The sequence below is a fragment of the Acanthochromis polyacanthus genome, chromosome 16 (genome assembly GCF_021347895.1).
Source record: "Acanthochromis polyacanthus isolate Apoly-LR-REF ecotype Palm Island chromosome 16, KAUST_Apoly_ChrSc, whole genome shotgun sequence".
Taxonomy (NCBI): Eukaryota; Metazoa; Chordata; class Actinopteri; family Pomacentridae; genus Acanthochromis; species Acanthochromis polyacanthus.
This window is the reverse complement of record NC_067128.1, coordinates 27,769,171-27,793,731: the sequence shown is the minus strand read 5'-3', so window position 1 is coordinate 27,793,731 and position 24,561 is coordinate 27,769,171. Positions and strand designations below refer to the sequence as shown.

The 24,561-nt window shown below is 41.0% G+C and overlaps 1 protein-coding gene across 4 annotated transcripts in view; it reads left to right on the top strand.

Annotated features, from left to right (window-relative positions):
• Nucleotides 1–24,561, top strand: part of tab2 (TGF-beta activated kinase 1 (MAP3K7) binding protein 2) — a 43,763-nt gene that overhangs the window by 7,493 nt on the left and 11,709 nt on the right. For 3 of the 4 annotated variants that reach the window (XM_022216369.2, XM_022216376.2, XM_022216362.2), the window contains exons 2-3: nt 20,182–20,372; nt 22,663–24,346. In XM_022216369.2, the coding sequence (XP_022072061.1) occupies nt 20,271–20,372; nt 22,663–24,346 (1,786 nt within the window). In that variant the 5' untranslated portion in view covers nt 20,182–20,270. Of the gene's footprint in view, nt 1–18,831; nt 18,949–20,181; nt 20,373–22,662; nt 24,347–24,561 lie in introns of those variants that run through there. The other variant, XM_051960980.1, reaches the window with a different exon arrangement.

Here is a 24,561-nt window from a genome sequence, read left to right as displayed (position 1 = left end):
TGAGACACTTTGGCATTGTTAGTGGGATCAGTGTTGTGCTTGAAGTGTTCATTTCCACCCTTGCTTCTTTTTTATGATTTATTTGTCAATAGAAGCAGCAGACCAGTGGGATTAGGTTGCCTTTTATTCTCAATGACAAGAAAATGTGCTGTTACAACAGCATCTTATTAGCATGCCATCAGTTGAGCCCGCAGACAACTTGTTTACTTCCTGGTGTTGGGAGTTTTGTTTTTTGTCTGATTTACTTCCACATAAAACCAGGTGCAAGAACCAACAGGTTTTAGGATTCAGTTTAAACAGAGGCAGTTAGAAAATGTTGTCTTATTATCCGTTAACTTTGAACAAGAATCAGACAAATTGCATTGTTCATCTGTAATAAATAATCAAAGTCTTTGGTCTATAAAAGGCAATGATTTACACAGAATGAGGTTGTGTTTGTGGTAGTAGTTTACATAAAACAATGCCATATGTAACAGGCGTCACTGCAAATGTTTTAATTGCCAAGTACTTAGTGACAAATAAATAACTCAACAGTATATACAACTCCATTGCTTCATGGTTTGCCAAATACTTGAGAGACAAACACTGGTCAAGGCTGCACAACACATCATTTCAGCATCTCCACTGCAATGTGTGCGTGAGGTGTCGTCACGTTGAAGGTGCAGAATTAATATAAATCTATTAAAGCACAGCATGCTCAAACTTTTTGCTGCTTGATGCAAAAGGAAAACTCATACAGTTCTCATTTTACTCATAAACGAGATCAGTCTGATAGCACATAAGCTTCTCAGTTCTTGTATACAGAATTTTTTTAAAACTTTATTTACAAGACAGTTTGTTGACATCCCTGCTCCACATGTATATAGCAAAATGAGTGAGGAAAAGAAGAAAACACTGGATGAGAAGATTTAGTTGTAAAAACAAACACAACGTCGGTTGCATGGAAATATTTCGGTTATTGAAAAGATGATGTTGATAAAAAAAAACGCACTCTGTTGACAGCATCTTCCAATTGTTGCCACTAAGTGAAGGCAACATAACTAATTTGTTTGACCATTTAAATCAGCACCACAAAGAAACCACAAATGGAGTAATTCAAGTCAAATTCCTGTATTTTTTTCATGTTGCAATGGTGATCACAGAAAAACTAAATTGTCAGTTTTTAAAAATATTGTGCAGCAATATTCCTTTCCCAGACAGTCTTTGCCTCCTGGAGGTAAGCCTTCTGGAATCTTTGAAAAAAAAAAAAAATTATCTGAATGGAGGTAGCAAGCATTTAGTGTCAGAGTTAAAGAATTAACTTAAGATAAGATAGAACTTTATTATTCCTGGGGAAATTCTTTTTCCAGATATTGCAGAAAAAAGTCACATTAGAATAAATGCTTGGCCTAATAGAATAGCAGTAAAATATAAGTACAATACCTTACTAAACATAAAAAATAAGTAATCTAAAATAAGAGCTGAACAGAAGAGAATTATTGTTACCCATCTGCACAAACTGTTGACATTAACTAGTAGCTATGTTCAGCTTCCCAGCCTCAATAATCCAACCTTATTATAGGGTTATTAGCTAGACTGATTACGTGCCAACTTACCAGAGTTAACTTGAATGCATGACTGTTTTAGACAATTGTGTGCATACTAGCTGTTCATAATACTAACCATTCGCAAACTGATTCTGCTGTGTGATTCAGCCAGCTGTCTTCTCTGCAGGAAACAACAACAACAGTCCTTCCTCCTGTGCATGATTGTGTTCGGAGTGTTCATGGGAAAGAGGGGCTATTCACAGATGGATCAGTTTTCATTTTGCATGTGTGTGTACAGCTCTGCATTTAAACAAGTATAAATACTGTTTTAAATAGTGACAAAAATATAGTTGAAGAGGAGCTCAAAATGTGCTGGCCTTTCTAGTGTTGCATTTCACCACACTTCCATGTGAGTGCTGCTTCTTGTGCGTAACCTCTGTGGCGTACAGGAAGATGGTTCGTTGGTTATCTTTGGCCTCAGTGCTCCTTCAGAGTCATGCAGACTGTAGCCTCTGCAGCAGGATATGTGTGTGAGACACAAGCACTTCCTCTCTGTGTACGCTGCTTTGAGAAACACCTCAGTTTGCATTTTCACATTTGACTCTGCTTAGTTTTACGCTTTGGAGGTTCAGAGGCCAGTTGCATTGCAGTGTAATAAACAAGTGTGCAGGAAGTAAATGCAGATTACTCCGTAGATATCAGGTTTTCCTTGAAAGCTGTAATCGCATCTCACTCCTCAACATAGTTTATAACAAACAGGATATTTTGATGAGGGGATGGAGAAAGAAGCAGAAACAGACTCATGCAACCAATGATCCTGTTTGTATAATATATGAGTATGAAGAGCCTCCTTTTCAAGTCTTGTCATACTGTGTTTTGTTTGAAGAACTAACAGCTCGTTGGTTTTTGAGAGTGCAGGGCGACCACTGTGCTGATATTCTGTTGTTGCTGTTATTGTCTGTATTGTCTCTGCTTGTTTGAGTAGACCTGCACTCTTGTCTGCAGTGCATGTATTTTAAATTACATATCTACACACTGCTTGGTTTGTGTGGTGCTCATTTTCACTAATATTGTAGACTCATAGTTAGTTACCAGCAATGTCCTTCTCAGGTTGCAAAATCAGCTGCACTAAAAAGTGTAGTAAAATTGAACATGATACTTCCCGAAGACACTTTCCCGGGATCTTTCTGCATGGAGTTTGCATGTTCTCCCTGTGCATGCGTGGGTTTTCTCCGGGTACTCCGGCTTCCTCCTACAGTCCAAAAATATGCTGAGGTTAATTGATTACTCTAAATTGCCCGTAGGTGTGAATGTGAGTGTGATTGTTTGTCCGTATATGTAGCCCTGCGACAGACTGACGACCTGTCCAGGGTGTCCCCTGCCTTCACCCGAGTCAGCTGGGATAGGCTCCAGCCCCGCCGCGACCCTAGTGAGGATAAAGCGGTGTACAGAGAATGGATGGATGGATGATACTTCTCGAAGGCACTTCACATTTTCAACAAATGAGCAGGTTACTACAGCCGTAACCTACATTAGCAGCTATGTAAAAATAGCTTACCCATAACTGCACAGTGAAGAAAGAGAAGTAGCATTGATCATGTGAAAATATAGAGGATTGTGTAACTATAACTAGAGTGATTGTCTACTTTTCATTTGTCTTGAGATAACAGTGAATGTCTATTTCAAACTGTTGCAACATAAACACTGCTGGAAAAATTGTACTCGTTTTGGTGTCTGTGAATGAGGATTTCCGAGCATAACTGTGAAGAACATCAATGGAATTGATGTATTGTGAGTTAGTAGATTATTAATTGACCTCCCAGTGGCTTGTATTCTGGAGAATGAGTATTGCAGACTACTGTCTTATCACTCTCCTGCTTATCCTGTGGGCAGGTACTGGCCCCATGTCCCCTCTGACTCCCTCCAACTTATACTTTCAGATGCAGCACAGAAAGCCAGTCTTACTCTGTGCTGTTTTTAAATGCCATACAGGGACTGCTCTGTCCTTCATCATTTCTCCCACCATCTGCTTACGGTCTTTCATCTCTCTCAGGTTTTTTGTACTTACTAACTATGGGAAAAGGCTTTGATCTAGTGTCCTATCAGTAATAGTGTGGGCCTCAGGCTCTTATACTCCCTTGCTGTCTCACTCTGAAAACATATTGTCTGGGCGTGGTGGACAACTGAGTCCACCCAGTTGAAAAGGCTTTATTTGTTGTGGTTCGGTGCAGCTTTGCCAAGGGCAACTGCCTGTGTGGGTCTCTATGAAATTCTTTAACTAGTAGTGGTCTATTAAATTAGACCCTACATTTGCCGATGTTTTGCTGCCTTCCACCCATCAGATATAACCACCTGAGCTGTTTGGGGGAGGAAATTTTGCTTCCTATCGCACTTGGGGGAAGTATTTTTCCCCTCTGCTGATTGCACAACAGTGCTGCAAACACACAGTGCACACTAGTGAAGCTTCTGGAGCTGTTACCTTTGTATGTGCAATATGCAACGCTAACAGATTTTTTTACTGGAAAAAGCTTTTAAAAGCTTAGCAGATAGAGGATCATGTTTGGTAAAAGCTTGAAAAAGTCCAGACATTTGCAGCTGCACAGAATCAACCCTTTTTGAAGATGTTTTTGACAGTTCCCTGTTCTAAGTTACTGATCTATGTAAACTCCTCTTCAGTGCATTGGAGGGAAGTGGAGAGCTCAGTGCAGGGATATCCCTAGGTTAGCTCTTTCCTACCCCCCATACCCTTTGCTTCTCGCTCCTCTGAGGTGCCCCCCTCCACACCCACTGGCCTGCCTCTGCTCCTGGTTAGAGATGTCATAACAGAGCTGCTCTGCTTTGGTATTCCTTAGAGGAATGTGCTGCCATGGGTTCTGGTGTGTACATGTGTGTGTGGTTTGGCTGCTGTCTGTGCAGCGGATCAGGCCAGGCTGGCGCTGGCAGCCTCCAAGGCAACACCTGTTGGTGCCAGTCGAGGCAGAACCAGCGCTGTGTTGTCCCTCCTCGTCTTCGGCAGGCACCAGGGCAGCCAGGACTGTGGGTATATGGGATAGAGCCATTCATACATCGAATCTGCTCGTCATTACAGTCGTCACGATGCCAAAATTATAACTTGTAAGATAGCTGTGGAAATATATTGATGCTGAAATAACACAGCAAAAAACAAAACATAAGAAGTAATGCAAAATAGATGAGCTTGAACCGAAAGTTTCAAGTTTTTTATTCATTAAATAAAGAACATATTTTGACATTTTCAATGCAAGACAATGGAAGATGTAACAAGAGACAAGCAATATTTTTTTATGCAGTAGTGTGTCCATACATTTTCATATCCAACCAGTACTGGAGAAACTATTTGCACAGTGGTTCCCTTTCACCTTCACATCACACTGCTGCTTAAAAATGATTAAATCCTTGCAGAGATTAAATGCACATGTTAATCACCCACGTTCACTCTTTCCGCAGGAACAAATTAGTCATTGCTGTTGATGTGCAAACTTGTGAACTCATCTTACAGAAACCTGAGTTGACAATACCAGTGTGAACGCTGGGTTTGCATCATTGATAAGTTAGCTAAAAAGATAAAGCTAAATTAAACAGGAATATTTTTTCTTAGTTAATTGCCTCATCAAACTGCAAATAGCTTAGTTGACACAAATTTAAGCACACTGTATGCAGGGAGTAAAACAGGAATGTTTGCTATATAAAAGCAATTCAATTTTTTGGAGCTCAACACCCACAAAATTAGCGCAAAATGTGCCTACAAAAATTCCAAAAACTGAGAAAATTGAGTAGAAGCTTATTCTGTTAGTTTCTGTGGATGCCTTTTCACTCATATAAATGACAGCTTTTTTCTACTAACTTAAAGGGATAAAGTAACAGTACAGTGTTCAGAAAATTGTTAAACTAATGAAAAACCACTCATAGTTTTATTTACAGTGTAGAACACCCACACACAATGTGAGAGAACATCTTTGATAAAGATCTAGGATGAATCGCTACCCAGCTTTTTCTGCCAGAGAAAAACGCCCTTGTTTCAGGCTGTTAACTAATTTTGGCTTTTCAGCTGCGGGTTCTTAAAACTATCAGTTCAACACCTTCAGCTTATGCATGTTTGCCATCTTTCCCAGAATCAGGAAGCAAAACAATACACCCCACTTTCCAGAGATTCCAAAATGATCACTTTGCATGTTTTATCTTAACAGCAACCAATCGGGGGAAGCATCCAAGAGTCCCCTGTCTGTCTTTGGCGTCGTAGTTTTGTGAGATCAGCACTTTAGAAATACTGCATTCAACAGATATCGGTTAAGAAGCTTCTTGTCCAATGCCAGCTACTCTTGAAACCACAGTGTCTCATATTTTATTTCTATGTCTACACATTAAACAAGATGCAGCATGTAAACAGGATACCTTTGGAGACGTTGGATGTTTTTTGTCTTCTCTTTTGATGACGCTGTGATTGCAGTTTTTCCTTGCTTCCAATTATTGGAGCAGTGCTTTGAGTACACAGAGAGGAAACCTAAACCAATTTGTGAACAAGGGGGAGACAAAAAATTGTATTTCTTTTCAATTGCAATGAAAAATCTATACTCCTCAGACTTGATTTTTTTCTATCATATGATTAAAACATTGCATCAGGGGTGTAGTGAGAAATCACTGATTCCTCTTATACAGGCCATTTTACTGAGCAATGACAGGTGACTTCGGCTACTTAGTTTGTAATAGTTATGATGACATTAAATGGGTTGTATAACGAGCCAATTACCCCGAGGTAGGTGAAAAGGGCCTGCTCACTGAGGGAGACAAGTATGACTTGAATGTTTTGAGAGGGCTGGAATAAGACCGAATGGCATCTCAGCAGTAAAGGAGTCACGTGACTTGGCTGCTATTTGTCTTTTGGTTGGCCTCAAGGTGGGGAATGATACTCCTAACAGCTGCGGGAAGCATTTCCGGTGGAGGGTTTTCTCCTCAGCTAAGCAGACAGAGGTACAGCAATACACTGAAGCAGGGATGCATCGATAACTGCTTCTTCAGCTCAACAAACTCCAAAATTTGAAACTGTACTGATCACAATGAAGGCCTGCTTTTGATTGTTGGTGACACTGAGCAATAATATGATCTCTTTACCCACATATCCTACATTATACATTTGTTCTATCCTTCGATTTAAGGATGCAGCATTTGTAATAAGTAGCCGCTTGTGGTGTGGTTAAAAGGGCTTCATAGGGGCCGATTTTCCTGCTTGTGAGGAGCCGATAACACCACTGGCGTTGGAGTGAACTGATGGAATGAGCTGACCAAAGACAGAAGTGCTGCTAATGTCCCGCTGTCTGTGTGCTTCAAAGAGCATGATGACATACAGTAAGTGCATTTCGTAAGGTAATAAAGGGTGAAGATTTGGCTGGTGCATACTCGACATGTCATCGCTAAGCGCCTGAGTGCAAGCTTTCTCATCGTGTTCAATTGCCTGCAGAGAGTGTTGAGAGACAGCACCGCCACCCAAGCTCCTGCTGCAGTGGACCGGAAGGTCACCTAGTTGAATCCCAGGCCAGCTCAGCCCAGGAGGACAGAAAAGGCTGAAATATGCTTTCGCTTTCCTCGCTAGATGCAGTGGATGTGACTTTGAGCAAGTCGCTCAGGATTTTTTAAATGCTGAGGAATAGAAAGCTGCAAACTTACAAGGAAATACAGCAAGTATGCAGTTACAGATGCAGGACATGTGATGTAAATGAATGATGCCTTACTGAGTTTGCTGAAAAATTATCTGGGCAATCCCAGTGACAAAAATGATATATGTATGTCTTATCAATTGAAAATACTCAAAAAATCTGTGGTTACAGTCGGCCAGTCATAGCTTTTAAATTTTGTTAATATGCATTACAATTACAGGATAAAACGCAAGTTTGATAAAAAGCATAGGGATAGCATTTTAAATAGAAATAATTAATTATATGCATTTTATTTTTGTATATCTTAGCAGAAATGTTGCACATGCTGTTAAAAAGTAAGGCTAAAGCAAGGTACTGTTCGAACTATTTGAACCACCTTCACTGTGTTAAACACAAATTCCGTATGCAAGAATTCACTTTCAGCAACATTGAATGGCAAACCATTCAACAGGTACGTTAATGTTATTTCATAGCAGGCAATGCTGTGAAGTTATTTCAATGTAAAATTATGCTTTTGTACAAAATTTTTTTTGACAAGAATCACATTCATCAAACAGCCTCAGTTACAGATTGTTCAAATGTGAATATCATTCTAAAATGTATACCTCTTTTAAGAATTGCTTAAAGTGCACTTAAGTCCTGTCTTATCAGAAAGCTACTCACAAAGCGTGAAAACTATTTTGTGACGAAAGTAGATTTGATTTCTGCAGACTAGAATTAACGATTATGTTTTCAAAAGTGATGTTTTTAGCAGACATTCACTCTGTTGTCCTCAGTAGGACCTTTGCTGAAATATGTCAATGAAGGCAATGCTCAAAATGCAAGAGAGGCGAACGTTGGTTATTAACTTGCAGACAAGTACTGATTTTTAAAGGTTCTTTAAAGTGAAGTTGCATATCTGTGTCATGCAGTTTCAGTGTCAAAAGACCTGCTATGCTTTGCAGGAAATATTGGGTGTGATCTCAGCAGGAGATGGCATGGTGTGTTTGCGTGTCTGCACTGTTGCGCCACTGAGAAAGAGGTGTGTGTGAGAGAGACTTCCTCTCGAAGGTGGGGCCGTGGAACGGGATTGACATGGAAGTTATGTCTGGTATTTATGGCTTTTGTATGTGGCTTTGTTATCTCAAGAATAGGGCACAAGGTACCAGACTAGAAACCAGTTATTAGTCAGAGTCCAGACTATTTTGAAGATGTTACTCATGACTGTGAGCTCCAATAAAGATTTTGAAAAATTTCTCAACAGTCAAAATGATGCACCTTTTCTCCCTCAGTCTCACAGATATATAGCCTGACATTGTAATTAAACTGACAAAAGAGCAGGCCCGTGAAGGTGTGCTGTTTCTCTAGTTTTATTGGTGCATAATAGTTGATGTCCGTATCTAAATACTTGCGAAAGCTTCAGCTAATACCTTCTGTCAGATCCTAATTGGTGTGGGTTTGATGCTAAGCTAAAGATAACCCAATGAATTCCCAAGCTGAAGCAGCCCCTAATGAGGCAGCCAGCAGCAGAAATGGCATGAGAAGTTGTTACCGGGGCTCTTAAACTGACAAATAATCTGTAATTGTGAATCATGTAGTGGAGGAATTTGCTGCCTTGCAACTGGCCAGTAAAACCAGGCAGTCTTTGAAACTCCTGGCGGAAAATCTATCAGAACCAACTGTTTCTGAACCTTTTTTAGCCCACCCCCCGACAGCAGTCCATGTACTCCCAACCCTCACTTGTATCAGATCAGTTTTCACATAACTTTTCCTTCAGTTCATTGCTGCCTGTGTGTGATGTGACAAAATCGAGCAGTTGTGTTGATCTGAGTAGGACCATCGCCAGACTCTCCATTTGGTAAACTTTAACTGACGTTGGATGTTTTGTACCCGATCATTGTAGTTCAGGGGCTGCCTGTACAGCACTCCCTTCCATTTAACAACTCAGCTGATATTTAGTTAGTTTTAGTAGCAGCCAGCAGGTTCACTCTGCCACATGTCCGTGAGTCACTGTATGACTCGTTGTTGTGGATAGACTCAGAAGCTGCTCCATACAGTGCAGGGATCAGTGAAAACAGAGCTGCTCTGTGCAGTCAGTGAGCAGTGAAGTTGCTCTGGTTGTCCACTGGCTCTGCTGTCTTTTGCATCTCAGAGTCCAGCAAGAGATTTAGATGTTTTACAGCCTTTTTGTCCCAAAAATATCCTATTAAATCTGTAACTTAGAAGCTACACAGAAATGCTCCTTCAAGTTCTAAATACAAATGGACCACTGAAATGATTTTCATGCATAAGTTTTTGATTTGAAATGTTTTTCTGACCAAACACATACAGAATGATCATTTTACCTGACTGGTAGGTTTTCGAGTAAGTTCACGCCCTTTTTTTTTTTTCTCCATCCCAGACCTTCTCTTCTCTTGAAATTGCTTGAAGTTGTGACTCAGAAGCACAACACAGTGGCTTTATAATTACTACTTGACAGCTGTAAATGGGAGCTTTGGACAAACATATGAAGGCAGGGTTAGTCCGTCTAGTGATTGACAAGTATCTGCCAAAACCTCTGGCAAAGCAAACAAACACCTGAATTTACCAACAGTCAGGCAGCGTCTGGTCAGTTTCTCTCCTTTGAGATTTGAGTTGACCAGCGGTAAAAACAAACTTTTTTAAAACCCATTGAAGGAAAGTCTTAATTTAAATTCATGTTTATGATGTTACAATGTCACGTTTCAAGCTTAAATGGAAACTCTAACTTGTCATTAACACATTTGGTTTCCAAATAATCATGTTGAATTATAGTTTTAAGATTGCTTTTTTTTTCTTTTTTTTTTTTTTTTTTTACTGTTGTAGAGCCATGACTAGAATCAAACAGAACTGAAAAATATCTTTTGTGCATGATGGTGAAGTTATTAAGTCAAAAAACTAAAATTGAATTTCTTTTATTAAATATATTCAACAACTAAAAAAAGAGACCAAATTGAAATCAACTTACACAATTCTACAAACTATAAATGTCTTATTTACTCATATTTTTCTTTTGTTACCATATCTTTTCTGTGTGAACATAACCTGTAGTTCAGCAGAAAATCAGTGAATTTTTGCTGCATGACGTGGTCACAACTGACTCATTCATGGCTCTGCTGTTTTTTTGTTCTTTCCAGAATCTAAAAAGTGCAATTGCTTTATTTTTGGCAAATCTTTAAGGGGACAAGCAGACAAAGATTCAATGAAACATCACATTTTTAAGTTTGGTTTTGGATAATTTTCTTTGACAGAAAGGCGTGTCATAGATGAGCCGTTCAGGGACAGTGGGATAGTTGAAAATTCAATGACCCTTTATGTTTTGTATGGTTGTTTCTGTGATAAATGGTGTAATGTTGGCAAACTTTTTAAAAGCAAACATGCATTTGATTTGCCATCAGGTTTCTGAGTTTATAATATACAGTATTTAAGTATTGCAGTAATTAGTTGACTGTAAATAAATGTTCAACTGTTTTGAAACATATTACTTATTTATATATACTATAACTGACAGAATTACAACACGCTGGTTTTTTGTGTGTAGTACACAGTTGTCAGATTGTTGTAACAGCACAGTAGGTTGACTGTGTTTGGATTAAGGGAATACTAAGACCAGGGGCTTTTTGTGACTCGGAGCTGCATCATTGAGTCTGTCAGCCTTCTCAGAAGAGACAGGAAAATGCCTTTATTTGTCGTCTCACCCTTTCCTCATGCTCACCAATAAAATCCTCTGCATGTTGCATTCATTGTAGTTCAGTATTTGCTGCTCCACACCTTTTGGAAGAAGATCTGACACGTCCCTTTTTTTTTTTCTGGACAAAGCTAACTCAGTGGCTGTCCAAATGCAACAGGATCTACCACGATGTACAGTGATGGGAATAATAAATAACAATATACGGAGCAGAAAATGAATAGCTGTTCAGTGTTTGGTCAGGCCAGAGCCCTGCTGCTGTACTGTGCTGACATTAAGACACGTATCCAACTGCTTTATATACCCATTTTAAAGGTTTGCATTGCTGGGTTTTTTTTTCTTCCATTGTCTGGATTGGTTGGTTAAAACCTCCACCCTTCTTTTGGCCTATAGCAGTATTTGGATGAAAACTGCTCTACTTGCAATGAGTGCCAACAGTTTGTAAAACGTTTTCCTGCTTCCAAGCACGCTATCCCAATAAGGTGTGAAAGTAACGTACACAGTTCCATACTTTGGATTCTGCTGTTTTGCTGAATGGTTTATGGATGGAAAAATAACCTCTATCATGTAACCTGTGCTTCCTGAGACTAGGTTTGGAAATTGTAGCTTATAGATTATACCATACCTGCTCAATGAGAGTCTGTGTTGGGACTTGTCAGCTGGCAATTAATGTTTCCACAATGTAAGGAAAAACACTGCACAGTTCCCTGCTGAGGCCGTCGTTGCTACACACATTTATATTTTCTTTTCACTTAATAATTTTTGCTCTGTAGATTGATCACACCCTCTTTTTTAATTCTGATTTTCTTGCAGGAAGCAAAACAGAAAGATTAGTGGTTTAGGATAAGACTTTTCATGTTGTTGAGGTTTCTATTTTAAGCCTGGGCTGTGGTCCTGACATATAATGCCTAAGGAAAGGGGGAGGAGGGTCCTCAGAAACAACTGTTTTGCAGAGGTGGAGAATTGTTGTACAGCCTCACTAAACAGCTACACCATTGGATACATTAATTGACTTTACAATACTGTGATCAAGAGTGTCAATTCTGTTTTTTTGAGTATTTTGCAGCATTCATTTCCATGGGTTATCATGCTGTATTCTTGAAAGAACTAAAAACTGACAGCTATTGTTAGTACTACATTATGGAGCTGTCAATTTTTTGACAATAAAATGCACTGGTCATGGTAAAAATGTCACCTATTGCAAAATCTGTCAAAAAAAAAAAAAGCAATATGTGTTTGTTTTTTTTCGCATATTGTTCAGCCCTAATAAATGCCTCTTATATTGACTCACAGCCAAGATGCTTTGGACATGTTTACAGTGTTGCAAAGTTTTGCAGGACTTCATGGTTGTGATTGGCGATTTTGTTTGACTGCAGTTTGTAAGAGTGCTTTGTCTTTGACAGTTTTTTGAAGACAAAGCCTTGTGGCCTGCGATTTTATTTTATTCTATCTATAAACCGTGTTCCTCCATCTTTCATCTTCTTTTCCAAAGACCCAGCCTGTCTTTCCAAAGCTTTTTGGTAGTGATGGTTAGCATTTGCGAACAAATAAGTTTGGAGAGATTATGTCCTTTCAGGCCAGTCGCCGGCGAATTTCCCAAGTCCCTCTGTGAATTTTAACTTATTTTTTCCAAAATGAATGAACTCATCATCAATCCCTATGTAAGACATGAAGTCCAAAATTCGACTGTCTCTTGTAATTAGGCAGTGCCAGTTTGGCATAAGCAATTTTTGCTGCTATAGCTTTACTTTCTGGTCTTTGTCAAATTGGCATCTGTTGACTATTTGCTGTGTCACTCAGCCCTGTGGCTTCACTGGCACCATGTTGGTGAGGAAATGAGCCTCCTGTGATCAACTACGGAGCAATCCTCACATTGTCATTCTTGCACGTCAACGTAGTTCATGTTGTGACCATAACTTTTCCAGTTCTGAGCAAATGCTGAGTGCTCTTAACCATAAACAGTGATGATGCTATGTTTCTGTAGTTGAATTCAGACATGTAGAGTTAATGTAGTTTGATAGAAATGAAGACGTTGGTCATTGAAAATAGGAAAGGTAGATGGCCACATGATCCAAAAAGTCCCCATGGTGGTTTCTACTTGTAAGACTAATGCTAGATGCTAGAAGCTAATGCTTGGTAAATTAGAATTAGTTTTTAGTTGATGCAATCAGGTTAATATGTGCTGTTTATATATTTTTTCTTTATTTGCATTTTTTTTATCAGAGTGTTCATTTAAGCAGTATATATATATATATATATATATATATATATATATATATATATATGTATATATATATGTTTGTTTGTTTGTTTTTACTTTTTTTATATCATTCATAATATAAAGATGGCATAGACATGTGAACATAAGCTTGGTTATGTGGTAATTTATAGCTGTTTCCATATGAGGACATGCATTTGGAAGATGGGTTATTGTACCATGTCATGAAGTCGTAATTAAGGGGAAAGAAAATCTTCTCTATAGGAGATTTAACATTGCATTGCTTAAAACTGTGAATTAAAGTTGATTAGTTGTTGATTAATTATGCTCCAGTGCAGAGCACAAAATACGCCTTTTTTGTGTCTTACTCCTTTAAATATTTTTTATTATATTGGTCATTTTCTCTATTTTTAATGATATTGCTTCCTTATCATGCAGACTTTGGTGGGATTCTGACAACCAACAAGAACACCGCTGCAGTTGTACCTTTGATGTTAATAAATGAACGGCCTGCAAAACATTCTGCTCGCTGTCAGTGGTGTGTGCAGGTGAAAGCAGCTGTCAGGCTGCATGATAAAACACACATTTGTACTTTCAGAAGCTGGTTAACGAGCACACCTCTTTTGTTGCCTGCAGAAATTTTGTGTTGAGAAGGGGGGCAGTGGAGTGGAGGAGGACAGAAATGTTGGAGGAAGGTCAGAGTCGACTAGTATCTGAGCCGAGCACACATTCACACACAGAAGAGCTTCCTGCAGCAAATGCCTAACAGTTTCACCCACTTACCTCTTCTAAATACTCTTTCTTCTTTATTTGGTCAAGATAGATTCAACCAGCCAGGCAGCCTTTTTTAACCTTTATTTAAGGTGTTTACAGACGAAAACAAAAAGTTGGAAAAAGCTGGCAGTCCAGTGATTGCACAGGGAGGCCTGGAGAAAGGAGCTTCTTCGTGTTTCTAAGACCTCCGAGTTTCCCACAGTGCCTTGGGAGGGGTTGGTCAACCTGGGGAGCTGGTGCCCTTGCCTGCTTCCAATCAAGCACCATCTGCAGGCTGCGGTGCTGAAGAATTTTTGATTTCCTGCACACCCACTCCCCCACCACGCATACACACACTCACACACATACGCTCACACACACACACACACACACACACACACACACACACACACACACACACACACACACACACACACACACACACACACACACACACACACACACACACACACACACACACGCTTGCACACAAACACTCTTCTATCCCTGTTTTCAAAAGCGGGCAACTAAAAGCCGAGCAGGCTGTCTTGCAGAGTTGATCTGAGTTCTGTGCGCACTGTGAGGCCCAGGCTTCATGGCACAGTTGAGTGCAGTTTGGGTTCTGCACATAATGTGTGGTTTGTTTCTGTTCTGGAGACATTGCCTGGAACAAAAGAACCGCCTCATACTGCGTGGAGCTCATGTGCAAGCCCAGCAGACTTACAGTAAATGTGTTGTCTAATGGTGTTATCCTTATTATGATGAGTTTAAATTGATGTAGGAGAAATATTATTGCTTGAACCTTATTTAAATGGTGAGTCTTTCATTCTGTGCGTATAAACTTGTAATAAGACACTAGATTTGTACTCTTACTTTGGCCTGACCTTTCAAGATGAAGCTTCAGGATGTTTTAAGATGATGTTGTTGAAGATGCACAACTGTTTCAAGTTTCCATTGATGACACAGTTGCAGTTTATCTTGAGGTTTATTTTAGTCGGACTTGTGACATTAATATGGTGGGAAATCACTTTGATTCAGTGGGTCACAGCTTTTGTGATGACTCGAAAAAGCTCTTTTGTTAAGACTGGTCGGCTGTGTAAAATTTCCATGCGTTCCTACGCTCTGTGGGAGGCAAGGTAAGGCCTGCGGTTCTTCAGAGTCATTGAATGAGAATGAATTGTATAAAAAAATTAGCATGAATCAGATCACATTCTTTAAGAACGACACGCATAGATGAGTAATCACAAAAAGAAATGAAGAAGCATGCTTTCTTATGAAGGCATGAGAGAAAGTGTAGCAGTTTGCTTGTTTCTGTATATTTGAGGTAAACCATGCTGCAAGTTGGACAGCTAAAAGTGTCCATTTCAACTTAGCAGGATAATTAATCTTACTACATTATGCAGTGCAATAAATTTGATATAAGATTACATGGCCAGCTTTGTGTTTTCTTTCTTGGTACATTCTTTGCATTTTCAGTCGTAACTAATCCTTGATTATTTTGAATTGACTTGTTTAGAGCTGTACGTTGCAAATGTGCCACTCAGGTGCAACATTACTCTCTCTTAAGTTACTAAGTAAGTAGCTTTATTTCCTGCCATGAAAATAATTTAACATCATGAGTCGGTGTGATTGGATATTGGTCCTTTGAGCACTTTAAGCAGTAGCCAGTTGTGTGCTGCTTTACAGTGCAGCATTCATGTGAGTGTGCCTGTGTGACCCACATGCACACGTGCATGTCCGCTGATTTTTTTTTAAATTTATTTTATTTTTTTTAGAAGACTGGGGTTCCTGCCAGCAGCCCTCAATAGCGTCCACTGCCAATTATTCTCTTTATTTGTTTAAATTTTGCTGGACCAAGACGCAACAGTGAAGACATTCCATGCAGTGCTGCTGGGCTGCTCTTTAAAGCTGCAGAGGATGTTTCTGATTGAAGTTCAGATGGGATCCTTACTGTTTCCACTACATATAATGTTTTTCATATTCAAACTACCATTTCCGCAGAGGGCGCATCTTCTGAAGGTTTGGTTTCACGAGATTAGCGCTGTCCCAAACAATCATGACCAGACATTCCACTCTTGACAAGCTGAGGCTAAAATGGCATGACATTTTGTTGTGTGTTTTTTGTTCCCTGTAATGTGTAGCTTCTTTGTTTGCATTAAGTTGTTGTCTATGGGGCATCATACCAGCTACATCGTCAGGTGCTGGGCTGATATTTTCTCCAGAGACTCCTGTTGATTATTTGTTCACATTTTATTTAGGCTCTAATTGATTTGGACATTTTTAGGTGCTTTGACTCTTGCAGAGTGAATGAGTCCATTGATGGAGCATGGCAGGCCTGCTACCTCCAGAAATGAGTGTGGGGCTGTGGGTCAATGCTTTGGCACGGTGAATAACAGCCTCAGCAATGGAAGCTTTGTCTCTATCTCTGCTGGCAGTACAGCACTGCCTCAGGCCCAGTTCCACCACTGCCTTCAGGGACACCATGGACTAATCTGCCCCCTTCAGAGCCACCCCCACACATGGGCTGACTGCAGGCCTATAATTACCTACAGTGAAGAGGTGTGGACTTTTTTGTTTTTGAAGCCGGGAAACAATCTAACCACACTGTTGACCTGTAACTGGGTCAGCCGCCAAGTAGTGAATTTCCTTTCCCACAACGGTTAAGCTGGCCAGCCTTCTGAGCAGAGCCTGAATGCTGGACTGTCGTCCACTGGCTCTCTGCGCCGATGTCTCCTCCTGGCCTGGAAATCAAACAGGCAGATGTAAACTGATAATGTATTAGCCTCCAAAAGTGGTGTGTGAAGCTGGATACTTTAAGGGATTCATTTTCTGTCGGCTTTATTAGCTTAATCTGCTGGAGGAGATGCTTTACTGGAGGCAGCAGGTTTTGCCCTAAACATGTAACTGAAGATATGGCACACTGTTTTCTTCTGGTTTGCATTTAGAGACTCTTGTGCTTCTTTTTTGACACACTTAAAATGAATTCCACAGTCTAGTGGCATAATTGCAAAGCTTCTCATTTCCTTGTATTTCAAAAGACAGAAGAAAACCGATGGTTAGTTTTAAAGCCTTGTTTAATAGACAGTTTTATTATTCAGATGTTGATGAGTTCTCCCTTTTGCACAGAGCTTGATAAGAAATACTTTCATAAATACATTCAAGGGACTGTCATAAATAGTTTATTTCAGTTTTCTTGTTTAGCATATGAAAAGCATTGTTTTACCTTCCTGTTGCCTTCTGATGTTCTCTCCATGAATCAATTACTTGGTCTCAAAGTGCAGGTCTATCTCTGTTTAGGCTCCTCCTTGCTGCTGGCACCCTACTATTGACAGTAGCCAAACAGCTCCTTCTGTTATCGGCTATGGACGGATGTTTTGCAGGGCCAATTTACAGCTTTTCGGTTATGGCATTACACATCCTAATAGCTTAGATAACACAGGCACAGCTGTTCAGATAAATACTTTGTCTTCTAGGCAGAAAAGAGTCCGGTGTGATCTGAGGCACACTCTTGACTTTTGTCATCGTCAAATAAGTGTGTTTAATGCTTGTAAATTTTGTTCTGAATTATTTCACCCTTCGAAGTTAACCAACTCCGTGTAAGTATTGACATTGCTGTTGGGAGATTTCTTACTTGTTCCTCCCCTCTGCATCACACAGCATTGATCAGCTCAGACGAGAATGGGGTGTGCTTCATGTGTCACAATGTTTTGATTGGCATATTTGAACCTCCCACAGGAAGATGTTTCGAAAGAGTGCGGTTAGAAGAAAAGTGTTGGATAACACAAAACGCAGCTGTCATGCACTTTTTACCCTTTCAGTTTCTCATGACTGCTCTGTTTCACGTCACTTTTGTCTGAGTTTCTGGTTCCTTAACATCGTAGCGTAATGGTTGGAGAAGAACACTTGAGGTTTTGCCAGATCAATTCCTCAGACTAGTTGTTTAAAATCTGGATCGATGAAGTGAAGGAGACACGGCTGCAGCGTGCCTTGGCTGCTGTAGTGAAGTTGCACAGTGGCTAGTAGTAAAATATTGTGGTTGCCTTGGCCAGCTCCCAGGTTATGAGTATAGCTTATGCATAGAACGAGGATAGGAAACAGCCAAGTAGAGCCAGTGAACACCCAACCAGCCATGTATTTTCTCCACAGCCAGCATTTACAACATACTCAATTGCCAGTTTACTCAGGATTCTTCGCTAGAACTGCCACAATCTTGTTTTCCAGCTTCATTTACATTCTCGAACCTTTAGATTGTGGCAGTGTTGAAATGTATACAGAGAGGTTCTTCCAATACATTGTCCACCTCATCAATATCAGTGACTGCAGACTAAATATTAGAAACACCTGCCAACATAATTCAAGAGGATAATAAATCAACCACCATTATTCCTCATGAAGCAGAGTCTTGTAAATTTTTTTTACCTTGGTGCGGCTGGTTACGGCACATTACGTAGAGAAACATCCACTAGCTTACATGAGAGGTACAACAGTTATCCAGTTAGCTGTCAGCTAATAGGTTCATTGCCAGCTATTTTGATAATTGTTTAATTGGTTTCAGTAATTTTTTGAGGAACACAGAAAAATTATTCTTTTACCACCTTCATAAATGTGAATCTGTTCTGGTTTGTTTACTCCTCTGTAACAGTGAACTGAATATCCTAAAGATATGGACAAAACATGATTCTTGATCAATATTTTTTGCCATTTTCTTAGTTAAATACTCCCATAGCATATACATAACCAGGTTTCAGCATATTGTTTTTGAGTAGTACCTGTTTAAAGTTTGTTTAATAGCATAAATATAAGTGATCCCACTTGGTTTGTTTCATGTATTATTGTGAGATTGTTATACAATAATAGAAGCTAGGGGTGTGAAATAAAAAATGACAAAATAAAATTCAAAGACGCACGAAATAAAAAACACGAAGGGGCGCCGCACACCACTGAGACTGATGATTTTTGACCCTCCTCGCCTACCGTAGCAAAACACTCGCTTCAAAATGGAGGAAGACGAGGTTGAGGAATTAGCTGACGTTCCTTCGTCAAATAAATCGGTTGTGTGGACCTATTTTGGCTTCCTATGTAAACGACGAGAGAACGGTGAGAAGATTGCGGATAAAACAAAATTCGTGTGCAAAATATTTTTTTTCAAAGAGCATTTATTTTGTTCTGATGCAGCATTATTTTTTGTATGTCTGCATAAGGGAGAAAATAAAGAAAATGAGACTTTTGCATAACTTCCTACTGTTGGGGATTTTCCGTAATCCTTATTTCATATCATGAGTATTTCGTATTGTGAGCCCTGTTTCGCATTTCGTATCGTTTCGTGAGTTCACCATTTCGTTACACCCCTAATAGAAGCCATAACAGGTTTTTGAAGAGCTTGCAGGAGAAATGGTTTACTGTACTTTGAGACAAAATTGGAAATGTTTCCAAATTCTTTAGCAGTTTGGGGAGCTCATTTAGCATTACAGTTTCATTTTCTATAAGTTAGTTTGAATTTGTCCACTTTTCTCTCTTGTTGTGTTCATTGTTGTTTTCAAGGTGTACAACAAAACAAATCAGCAGCATATTGACTGACACCATGGTGTACAAAAGAAAATCCAGTACACAAGTGTGCTTTTATGCCTTGTGGAGAAGCCCTTTCCTTGGTTAATTTCGGGTTAAGCAACAGATAAAGAGCCCCTCAGATTTATGTGTGTGAGATAGTCATTGACAGTTTGTAGCCCTGCAGCTCTTTGTCTTCATGCTGAAGAGAAATTTTCTGGGAATCAACTGTTCTGCCGAGCTGCCTTATGTTGGACCTTAACAGATCTTTATGTGGAGATTTGTGTCCAGACCAGGCTACTTTTCGACCCTGTTCTTTCCTTAATAAGTGAATGTTGATGTTAAGATCAGTGGGAAAGGCTGGTTTTCTCAATAGTCAGTCAGAGGTGGTTTCCTCCCTCCGCTGCTCTTTTATTAAGGAGCTTTGAGGGGAGGAGGGCTGCTGAAATGAATGCTGTCTATTCTCATTGAGGACCTCTGAAATTTTGTTTTGAAAGCTCCCAGGCATAATGAAATAGACAACCTCAAATGTCTGACGGATGTCTTGTTGAGCAGAGTTGCAATAGACCACATTGGCTCCTTTCCTGCCTCTTGGACAAGCTTACGTTTTCATTGAATGTTAACAAAACACAGACTTATCCACCTCAACTGACTATGTGAAAACGGCCTTCAGTATGGACTACAGAAAGTTGAGGTTCTGTGTGTATCTTTACTTTTTACATAACTCGTATTGAAAGACCTTTTTTTTTCTTATCAATTTTTCTTTCTTCCTTTGTTTCACTTCAGAAGATGATCAAAATGAAGGCGGTTTGCTGCCACGATTGACGCCCCAGAGCACTGAACAGAACAAGCAGTCCTGACCTGGCAACACACGAATGGCCCAGGGAAGCCACCAGATTGACATTCAGGTTTTGCATGACCTGCGCCAAAAGTTCCCTGAAGTCCCAGAGGGTGTTGTCTCCCAGTGTGTTCTGCAGGTAAGTGGCTTAAACCCTTCAAGACCAGAACATGTCTGTCTAAAAAGTAAAGTCTGACTGAAATGAGTTTTTCTTAAATAGCCAGTAAATTATTTTTAACTGTAAAATGTCTTTGTCAGAATTAAAAATGCTGAATATATAGACTTTACTGTCAGGCTATAAATCCTCTGTTGGCAGAGCTCCACTCCGAAGCATCGTTATTTCAACAGAGCAATAAATTAGACCACAAGATGTTACTACCTGGGTGACGGCTATTAATCTACACAGATTTGCAACAATATACAATCATGAGAGCAAAGTGCAAGGAAATATGTGAAGGAAAATGATAAATCCGAGTTATCTAAATAAGAATTACACTGTGTTTTGTTTCACGTCATCCTGCTTTCTGTTAACTGTCAGGACCTCTGCGTTAATGTCTAAGTGGCTAGTGCAACAAATTAGGAAGGTTTATGCCATAAATTTAGTGGGTTTCTGTGTTTTCTAAGCTATAATTATCTGTCACTAAGACAAAATGGTATCTAAAGCCCCTTTCAGACACAGATTACATAACATTGCTTTATTCATCAGTCTGTCAAATTGAAAGCATTCTGTCATTTAGGCATAATGTCCCTATGGCTTCATTCAGACATAACCACAGCAGAGGTGGAGAGAGTCACTGTATGCACAAGATGCATCAAGGAATAGTATGTAATAATTCAAAAGTTGTAAACGGAGAGCTTCATCAGCACATTTGCTACACTGTACGCCGCCATTGTTGTAGTTGTGGCCGCGTGTGGTGCATGCGTGTCAATGAAGATAAGAAACTATGACGCAAGCGTTTCTGAAAAGCAGTGGATCACCCATACACACGGAGACGCGTAAACGGCGTTTCAAAATCTTTCCACTCTGGAACCCGTTTTCAAAAATGATCGTTTACAGAACCCCAAAACGCTGTCTTCGTGTGGATGATACGCAGATTCGGCAAGAAACTTGTGCATTTAGACCTCGTTTCATCTTCGTGTGAACAGGGCTTAAATAACTGATAGAGTAGTATCTCCTAAGAGCTTCAGTAAAAAGCACCTGGACTTCTCTTTTTTGGTTTTTGAAGACGTTTTACTCTTATCCAAGAGCTTTCTTCAGTTCACATCTAAAGACTGAGACTCCACACAGGAAATAACCTGATTTATACATAATTCCCTGAACAGTGAATATCATATCCATGCGTCATGATAATCAGTCTACTACTTAACAGGCAGCAGAATACAAATACTGTGACAGCTGTGATGGCGCTGAGGACTCAGCTTGAGCATGGCTGCAATCTAACGAATGGTTTAATTGTAGCTTATAAACTGCGACTCTGACAGGTCATCTGTCTAAGGTGAAGAAAAGTACACAGTGTGAACTGCTGTCACATACTGATTAATTATGCCTCATAAAATGTGTCAGTACTGATCCTGTCGGGGATCATTTATAATTCTAAGTGATAATTTAAGTTACAGTTTTTGCGCCTTGCATGATTACCAGCAACTCTCACTTTGGAGGCTTGCATGTGTTTGATGTTGCAGGTATTTCCTAAACTCAGAGGAAAGACTTTTATAAACAGCTGGAAGCAACAAACTATGTTTCTCTGATGTTTCGAGACTAATATTGGTGCTAAGGATATGAACTTGTTTACACCATGTGCTATGTAAATTTGCCAATTCTCAGACAAGTAATTTGCACATTCCTGCACATCATAAAAATTTAGCTTTTACTTTTTTTTTTCACCTAAAATGATCTAGATTTGCTATACTTACTGTTCATTATCTTGCACCACTTGCATTCTCCTCCTTTAAAACTTCTCTACTTGCCAGAGTTTACTGTAACGCACCATCAACTTCCTCGTGTGAAAATTCACTTGGCAATAATGCTAGTTCTGACTGTGAACCGTGGAATAATCACTTGACACAACTGGAAGTACGTCATTTGTGCGTGCCGATCTGTTAATGCGACTGCATGAAGTTCAGACTTGTGTCATGCTGACATTAATAGGGAAGTCTGACCTGGTAGGATTGCTGTCACCACTTTTGAAAAACGTGATAAAGGTGTCTATTCAAATAAACGCCTGATAACGGAAATGAGTGTATGCCTGACAGGGGCGTATGTCATAGAAAGGAGTGGTACACTTGATAAACAAGGGAGTTAAGAATGTAATGGTTCGATGAATAGATTAAAACAGAAAAAAAAACACTGATGTCTTTGTTTCTTCATTCCCATCTGAATCACAAATGTTGTACGGCGAGTTTATTTCCCGTTTCTTTCTTCCCTGCAGAACAACAACAATTTGGACGCCTGCTGTGAATACTTGTCCCAGGTCAGTCCAGGTTACCTGTACAGTGAAGGAGGGAACCTCAGCTTTTCTGACGACCCCAGCTTCACCAGGCTCCGTAATCACATGACCCAGCTGAACCTGGGCCCGCAGTCTCAGAATGTGCATGTGGCCCCGGTTCGAGACGGCCTGAGAATGAACGGCAGCCGGACTTTGGCCCACAGCCTGAGCGACGGGCCCCTCCAGACAGGCCAGGCCCCCAAAAGTGACTTCTTTCAGCAGGAGCCCCAGTCAGCCCCAGTGCAAGTGCCCTCCACTCTCAATGTATTCGGTGTGATGGAGCCCACGCGTAAACTGCAGCCTCCACAGCACCTCGGACTCTACCCTTCAGGTGGAGGAACAAGTATGGGTGTCCATCAGATGCCACGCTTCAACCCCATTACCGTTACGCTAGCCCCTAATATCCAGACAGGCCGCAACACCCCTACTTCTTTGCACATACATGGCGGGCCACAGTCGGGCTTAAGCAGTCCACAGGGTAACTCTATCTACATCCGGCCCTACGTTAGCCAGTCCGGTACGACCCGGCAGAACCAGCAGCAGGGAGGCAGGGCCCAGTATAGCCCCACGTCCCAGCCCCAGCAGCAGATCTACCAGATCTCACACCCTTCCTCCCTGTCCAGCTCCTGGTCCGGCCCTCAGCACTCCTCCTCCTCACATACCTCACAGCACCAGACCCAGGGCCACCAGACCTCTCACGTCTACATGCCGATCAGTTCCCCCACAAATCCCCAGGCGCCCTCCATCCTCCCCACTGGAAGCCAGCCCTCGTCTTCTGGTGTCTCCTCGTGCTCTTCTTCGTCCTCATCCTCCTCCGTCATGCCCAGCTCACTGTCGACCATCAGCCAGTACAACATCCAGAACATCTCCACTGGCCCGCGCAAGAATCAGATCGAGATCAAACTTGAATCTCCCCAAAGGAGCAATTCCACAACAGCTGTGCTGCGAACAAGCAGTGGGCCCCGTTCATCCTCCACTTCTTCCTCCTGCCCTTCATCTTCCTCCTCTTCAACCGGGGTAGCTACTGTCCCCACCACCCCTCTGTCCATCGGAGGCCAGGGTCTCAGCCGCAGCCAGCCCACTGTTTACATCTCTGCTAGCCCGCCTACTGCTGCTACCACTCCCTCTGAGGAGGCCATCGTGGCTTCAGCCGGGTCCCGCTCCCAACCCAAGTTTTACATTTCTGCCAATGCCTCCAGCGACGAGGGTGGGGGAAGGAACCCTCCCACAGTCTACATCTCAGCAAACCCTCCCCTACAGGGGCCCTCGGGGGCCAGGAACATGGGGGGCCAAGTAAGCATGGGCCCCGCCTACATTCACCACCATCCACCTAAGTCCCGTGCCTCTGTGGGAGGGGGAGGCACCGCTTCTTCCCCTCGTGTGGTGGTGACTCAGCCTAACACCAAATACACTTTTAAAATCACAGTGTCTCCCAATAAACCCCCAGCCGTGTCCCCTGGAGTCGTGTCCCCGACTTTTGAATCGGGGGCTCTACTTAGCCTACCAGATCACCACTTTGTGGAGCCAGACCCCCTGCATCTGTCAGACCCGCTGTCACCACACAGGGAGAGGCCGAGTGAGCCTCGCAGACTCAGCATGGGCTCTGATGATGCAGCGTACACACAAGGTGAGCAATACCAAGTGACATCACTCTGATATTTGTCTTGTGTTTATCTCCCGTGAAATCAACACGCCAGGAAGTACTGATTCACCGTCAGTGGTCTGTTATAGGCAAAGTAATTCCAACTTTTTCTGCAGCTTTTACTCCCTTTTCTGATCTTTATTTACAATGCTCAACACATTAATTAGCATTACAAAGTAGCATCAGTCATTTTCACAGAT